This window comes from Pseudorca crassidens, chromosome 2 (genome assembly GCF_039906515.1).
Source record: "Pseudorca crassidens isolate mPseCra1 chromosome 2, mPseCra1.hap1, whole genome shotgun sequence".
NCBI lineage: Eukaryota > Metazoa > Chordata > Mammalia > Artiodactyla > Delphinidae > Pseudorca > Pseudorca crassidens.
This window is the reverse complement of record NC_090297.1, coordinates 73,668,407-73,675,766: the sequence shown is the minus strand read 5'-3', so window position 1 is coordinate 73,675,766 and position 7,360 is coordinate 73,668,407. Positions and strand designations below refer to the sequence as shown.

The 7,360-nt window shown below is 40.7% G+C and overlaps 1 protein-coding gene and 1 pseudogene across 2 annotated transcripts in view; both read right to left on the bottom strand.

The window, feature by feature from the left end:
• Positions 1-787: 787 nt before the first annotated feature.
• SAMD13 (sterile alpha motif domain containing 13) overlaps positions 788-7,360 on the bottom strand; it is a 48,594-nt gene continuing 42,021 nt past the window's right edge. For both annotated transcript variants that reach the window (XM_067726716.1, XM_067726717.1), the window contains exon 4: positions 788-1,901. In XM_067726716.1, coding sequence (XP_067582817.1) covers positions 1,758-1,901 — 144 coding nt within the window. In that variant the 3' untranslated portion in view covers positions 788-1,757. The remainder of the gene's footprint in view (positions 1,902-7,360) is intronic.
• LOC137218910 (dnaJ homolog subfamily B member 6-like) lies at positions 1,897-6,748 on the bottom strand (annotated as a pseudogene).

Here is a 7,360-nt window from a genome sequence, read left to right as displayed (position 1 = left end):
TATGTGTTTTGTAGACTGTGGAAAGTTGGGGATGGAGAATGTCTCTTTTGTAAATCCTTCTCCCACTTATGCAAAACAAAGCATTCCTTAAGTTTCAGGGAATTCCCTGGCAGTCCAGTGGTTAGGACGCCGCACTTTCACTTTCACTGGGATCAATCCCTAGTTGGGGAAAAATGTGAATTAATTTGGAATACATTTCTGAACCCCACTCACTATACCATTTCCTCTGTTTCTTTTCACTCTCATCTTTTTAGACTTTCTTTTCTTTAGAGAAAATATCTCCACAGGGGACTGAATTATAACACTCTCTAAAATAAGGACTATTAACTTGAGGAGGGGAAAGAGGGAACTCTGGGGAGTCCATCAACTCTGCAAAGTTTTGTATGTGGGAATATGAGCTTTCATCTGGAGGGAGGGTCCAAAGCTTTCATCAGAATTTCAAAAAAACCCCACAACACCCCTTCCCCCACTGGCCTACAGCAAAAAAAAAAAAAAAAAAAAAAAAAAAAAAAAAAACTGGCTAAAATGACACCTAAACTTGGTTGTTGGATGGGGGTAAGGAATAAGGCCTAATAGACAATTCAGTTCATAAAGAAGATAAATCTACATATAGATCTATATGTTTTCAATATCTAACGTTTATTTTTTAAAGAAGGCTTAACTTTCTCTCCATGGTTTCAAGGAGTTACCTTAATCCTTAAGCCCAACCAAAGAGGCAACCAAACTGAAAAGATCAAAAATAAATACACTGGGAATAAACTGAAGCAATGCTTTATTGTGACCACAAAGCACCAATTCAACAAGGCATTGACACACAGAGATTGCACAAATGTCTCTTTGAACAGAGATGTAGCAAGCCCACTTTTTCAAGTTCTTAAAAACAAGTACTCAAATTGGAAATCAAACAAAGCATCAGAGCAATTAAAAAAATATTACACCATCATGAAGGAATATATATATAAAAATATTCTGTACTAGTAACAAGGCTTTTCAATCTATAACTCTTGGCAAATTTCTTCAGAAACAAATTATTATAAATACAAACCATAAAGTGAAAAAAAAATGCTTTCTTCAGAAACAAAGAACCAATTTTAAAGCAGATCTATGCAGAAAATACCATTACCCCCATGAAAGCTAGCTGAAGATGGATGGATGTCCCCAAAATACAACAGAATTTCTCTTTTCAGAGCTACAGTCTGCTCCTGAAGGGGCCACGATGCATGTCCGTTTCAAACAGCGCAGCATATCCCAGTGAAACCTTAATAAGGTCAAGTGGAGGACCCTCTACAAAAAAGGGTGTCGGCAATTCCATCCAAATAACACAAGCTCTAAGGAGCAGAGGAATTCAAGGGAGGCACAATCCCTTTCTCTTTCTCCCCCTCCCCAAGTTCTTGCTTTTGATCTTCCCACATCTGTAACTGAAAGATGCTCATACCATTCGATTCTTTTTTCAGGAATTTGGGAAAGCAAACTATGAAGAAAATCCTCTTTGTGGGGAGGGCTGTCTAATCTCATCAAAGATCATTCTATTTGACAAACTCCACAAGGTAAACCATCCTGTCCACATGTCCTCGCTCCTCCTGGCTGAGTTCAGGTCAGCCGATGGATTGCCTAGTCTATCCAATAGGATAACGTTTCATTTGATTGAGATTCTTTACATATACACATGTATGTATTCTGTTTACAAAGTTTCATCACATGAAACTAAATTATGTCATTATGTATTTTTTGAGGTCCAAGACCCCAATTTGACTATACTATGAAGAGTTGTTCTTTAAATGCTTTGTCTGCAGAGGTTTTACGTGATACTCATAGATTTTCAGAGCAGGCCCCAATTTTAACTGAAGTCCTGTCAACACATCATTTCTTGTCATCAGTAGCAGGGATTTTCCATCAATTTCCTATAATGGAAGCAGAGGGTAAAGCTCAAGGATAATGAAGAAAAAAAGCAAGGTCAAAGGAAGAAGTCGTATTGCTTGTCTCCACGCTAAAAACATTATTTTTTTAATAGTGCCAAAAATGGAATCTTCTACTTTTATCTTCCACCTTTTACATTTATTTTGGAGTTAAATATAATCTATAGCTGATCTTGTTTTCAAGATCACATCACAAATGTCACATCTTAAGAAACTGACAGCAAGCTTGGAGTATGTACCCTGAACGATCAAAGATGCTGCTTCTGAAAGGAATAATGACACTTTCCACTTGTAAAATCTGTTGAAGTTTACGCAGAATTTTTGTCTAATTCCAAAACAAACCCTATAAATTAGGACAGGCAGGGATTGCTATCTTAATTTTATAGGCAAACCAAGGATCAAGGCAAGAAGTTAGCCTGCCTGAGAAGTTAGGAAAGGGTGGCACAGAATTTGAACTCCCATCTGCCTATGGCCAAAGCCGATGCTCTTTTCATAACTCACTTCTGTTTCTCTTGACACTTAGAAGTAAATATGTGTTGTCTCGATGGACCAACGGGAACCAGAGCCTTGGGTTTTCTGAAACCTTTTCAATCTTAACAATGGACACTGGAAAAATGACTTACTCTCTGTGAACTTCTTTCCTGTCCTTTAAAAGGAGAACCATTCTGCCTCAACCTGAATATCAAGTCTCATGCTACCCCACTTCCTCTCAGTGGAGCCTCAAGATTCCAAAGAAGGTAGCGAGGGGCAGAGCTGTGCCCACCACAGATTCCCTCCCCTATTCTCCTCGCAGTCCACTCCCCACTCCTCTCAAGTCCCCAACCAGGTGGACTTCACTCCAGGTACCCTGGAGACTACAAACCTTTGGAATGAAATAAAAATAGGCTTCTCGTGAAAGGGATAAGGACCCCAAATATAGAAAGTCTACAGTTTGAAAACCTTTGGAAAGGATGCACTGAGAAGAATGCCGAATACCACCTTCTTTTTGTTATTGTTTGTTGTGAGGAGAATCTGAGCTGGTTCTTAGGAAACCTGGGTTCAAGAGATGGACCAGCTGCACATGCTCAGTAAGCCTCGACACAGCTGTTCATGATTTTACCCACCTCCCCACTGATGGACAGACAAGGAGGCACTGTGTGCAACTGCAGCTACATAAAACTGTGACTCCCTCCTACACTGTCCCCAAGAGGGCCATTCCTCCAGAGTCTCTCATGTATTTTGCCAGGCTGTGAGGAAGATGTGCTCTGAATGTCTGAGTATGTGGGAGGTACAGCACCGGGCTAGGGGCTGAAGAAACACCCACTTTGTGACCTTAGGCAAGTCCCTTCCTCCTCTGTCTCCTCGGTTGATAATATGGGATATTGGGTTTTGACAGGATTTCATGAGATACCACCCTTGCAAGTGCTCCCTGAGCTTTGTGTTACACAATCACACGTCAGTATTCCGGGACAGACTGCAGCCCTCATTTTACAATTATTTAAGGACAAAGGAATTGACTTTTCAATCCTAAAGTATCTTGTTCTAGTTAGGCAGCTAGTAATCCCAAAGACTGTCCATCAGTAAAACCTGCAAGTATGAGAGTTGGAGAGGAGCCCTGACACCTGGAAACCACTGCAGCAGCTCTGAAGGCATTGTGAGGTCACAGGAATCTGAATCGCAGGTTACATCAAAGCTCATGCTCTATCTTACACACTGAGATGAATAGTGATTCACTCGGGCTGCTTCCAAAAACAGCAAAGCCCTTCCTGCTCTCCATCTTTCCTTTGCTGTTGTTTGCTCATATTTAACTTACCACATATTTTAAACGGGGGCCAGGAGGAGATGCCACTGCTTTCATTTCTATACAAGAAAACTTCCTTGACTAACTGCAAATGAATTTTTTTTTACATCTTTGTTGGCAAAAAGTCCTTCTACAACTCAGCATTTCTGTCAAAAGCCAAGTACGTCTGTGAAAAATGCTGAAATTTGGATTTTATTTAAGACAAAATGGAAAATCATGTTTCATGCTCCAATTTGATTTTCCTTTGTTTGGTAGCTACACTGCCGTTCACCTCAGATGAGGGTTGGTAAAAGAAAGCTCCATCTGGAATTCCTCATTTAAAAATTTTTGAAGTGAATATAATTCATATATACAACAAAACTCTCCTCTGAAACCATGACTATGGCAGCTCAGATGAATGGGAGTGGAGATGGCATAATGGAAATGGGAGCTTCCAGGTCAAACAAACTGCAGTCTGAACCCTGTCTCCACAACTTATTGTGTGGCTCTGGGTAAGGGACGTAACTTCCCTGAGCCTCAGTTTCCAAACTTGTAAAATGGAAATAACCCCCTGAAGAATTTTGGAGGTTAAAAATGATGAATTCATATCCCGCACCTAGCACCGTGTCTGACATATAGGACGTTCTCAATGACTACTAAGTGGAAATGTGTAGGCTTTGAAAGAACTGGGATGTGTTCCAATTCCAAATCCATCTTCTGTTTCTTTTCTGGAAGTATGTCCCCTGCCTGAAAGCTACCCTTTGCCAGACGGATGCAGGTATATTCTTGTTCAAGTTCAGAAAATTCACTGAGATTAAAAAAGTTCAAAGACTACATAAAAATGTGTCTCATAAAAATCACAAACATAGGAAAGTTCCTTGATTAAGAAAGTTAATCATTTGTTATGTTATTTCTAGAAAAGCTTGCAAGGCAAATGAAATCCAACTTTTGCCAGTCAGCATGGTATACTAGGATGCGCGTGAGACTGGAAATCGGGAGACAGAGGTTCTAACGCAGACTCCATCAGTAACTTTCCACAAGGAACCACTCCTCTGGAGGCTAGTCTGTGTATAAATGAAGGAGTTGGAGTGTGACCGGATCCAGTTAAACAAACAAATGAAAAAAATCCCATGATTTTGCATTAACAATCCAAAATTCAAAACAAAAATATAATTCACATCTTGGGATTTTGTTTACATTTCTGTGTTAAGGGATAATTGTTTGTTAGTTTCAGTGAAACTTTTTACATTGCTTCTGTCTTCTGTCTTCATGTTCGAATAACCAAGTGCCTGCTGGGCAATAATACTCAAAATGCTTGCCTACTTAAGTTCCCGCAAGTACTCATGCATGGAAGTAAGGTTTAGAGATGACAGGTGTAAATTTCCAATGAGGCCAAGACCCTAGATCTAAAAATAAATGAGTAGAATCCGTAGATGTTATAGCTCAGGAGATAAGCATGTGTTTCAGAGTAAGACACTATGTTATTGCTTATTAGGCGGGGCCTGGGGCAAGTTACTTAATCTCTCTACACCTCATTTCCTTATCTATATGGGGGTGGGGGGGGAAGTAGCTACTGTATCTCACTGCTGAAAAGATCATTGAGATAATACATGAAGTAGAATTCCTTACTTCTACTGAGCAGTCGATAAATCCTAGCTATTTTTAAAAGTATATTTAAAAATCTTAACCCATTTACTTTTCACTCTTTCTCTGACAACTTTATACAACAGGTGACTCTTTCAATTAAGCTTAACTATGATATGGTCCATTGGAAATGGGGAAAAAGAAGAGGTGGGGAGAGAAGAAGCAAAGAGAAAGAGGCTAGGAAGAGAAAAAGGGCCATCAAGAAAGAGGCAATGGATAATAACAAGGTAGGGCGGGGAAAAAAAAGGAAGAGGAGTCAGTGGGATTTATAATGGTAGGGCCCTGCAAATGTCTCAGAAGGCCATATCTGTGGTGGTCTCTACTGTCCCAGATAGAGTACAGGAGAAAAGAAGGCTCAATTTAGAATCAGAAGACTTGGGCTGGAAGCCAAACTCTGCTGCTTCCTAGTTCCTATGGAGCATCTGGCCCTTATTCCCTCCCTCTGTGAAATGAGAAATTTGTATTAAGCTGAATCCTGTCCATTCCAGTTCAACACACTCTCAGATTCCAATTCTGTCTTTGATAAGCATCAGACTCACCAGCCTCACAGCAAAGTCTCCCCGTGGAAGAACACGGCAGCAACTCCTTACCAGTGACATGGAGGAATCTGATGAAACAGGCGTTCTTTTCCCACTTCAGTCTTCTGCCTCACATATTCTAGAACTTTCTTTATAACAACTTCCTTGCCATTCACTATCTGGCTACAAGTGGTGACCAGTTTGAAGTTTCCCATTCCACTGCTTATAAAAGGTATAAATGTCACAGAGGAAGGGGAATTTGGTCCAGAGCCCAGGGATACGAAAGTGGAAAATCCTGTGTCCAGTATGGGGGTCACATAAAAAAAGGAGGAGTGGAACCTCCTGGTCCTACCCACACAGCCACTGGGAAAACAGTCTTCTGAGAAGGGCTCTTTATCTTCAAAGACAATTTGAAAGCCACAGTGTGGCCTCTCAAACCACAGTTCCTCCTTCAAATCATCCTTGTCCCTGCCATCTCCTGTTTTCCCTTTTGATGCAATTCCTTCTGGACTTGTCATAGTTGTTGTGTTTCTCGGCATCAGACAAGACGGCATAGGCCTCTGCTACTTGATTGAACTTCTCCTTAGCTGCCTCCCGGTTTTCTGGGTTCTTGTCTGCGTGGACCCCAAGAGCTAACTGGTGATAAGCCTTCTTAATATCAGAGGAGGAAGCATTTTGTGGCATCCCCAGTACTTTGTAGTAATTCACCATGTTTCTTGAAAGGACTTTTCCTCACCAAGACACAGAGTTTATTTTCTGAAGACGTTCCAGGTAACTTTGGAAAGGAAGATGGCAGACTACTCAAGTCTACAGCAAGACCTTTTGAATCATATCACATGATTCTTGGGACAAAGGCTCTTCTGGGGGAGAAATTCCTATTTGGGGCTGGTATCCTCTACAATGTCCCCACCACTTCCCTGACCTCTGCAGCTCATTGTGGGTGGAGTGACTATGAGCTCAACACTATCATCCAATGACTATCAGCTGATGCTGTGCTTGCCTTGCAATCCTATTGGTGGAAAATTTGGGGTGGATAATATACATCTTGGAGGACAGAAACTATCTGTGGGGCTCAAAAAGAAGTCTTTACCTCATTTGTTAAAGTAACAATTGGAAGCAACATGGGTCTTGCATTTATATCAGACACAAAATCCATTTCTGCTCATTATGCAGGCTCATGCCTTCAGTAATGTAATGGGTATCTCCCTGTGGATATCTGCTGCGGGCACGAAATGGGTGATAAAGGGGCTCTATTCCAAAAAAATCACGCACACATTTCTGATGAAGGAAAGAGACTGAAACTCATGTCATCAAATGAGGAAACTAGGTTACAGAGAATTCTGCCTAGATAAGAAAGAAATAATAGATTGAAGGAATAGAATTAGAAGTGAAGGCTTCCCATGTATGGTCAGATAAGGCTTCTTCACTTCAATTGATCTCTTAAGGTTAGTCTTTTTGAAATTTATCTCTGGACTTAAAAATAGAACTAAGTAGCAGTGTCACATCAGCCAATGCTTTAAAGA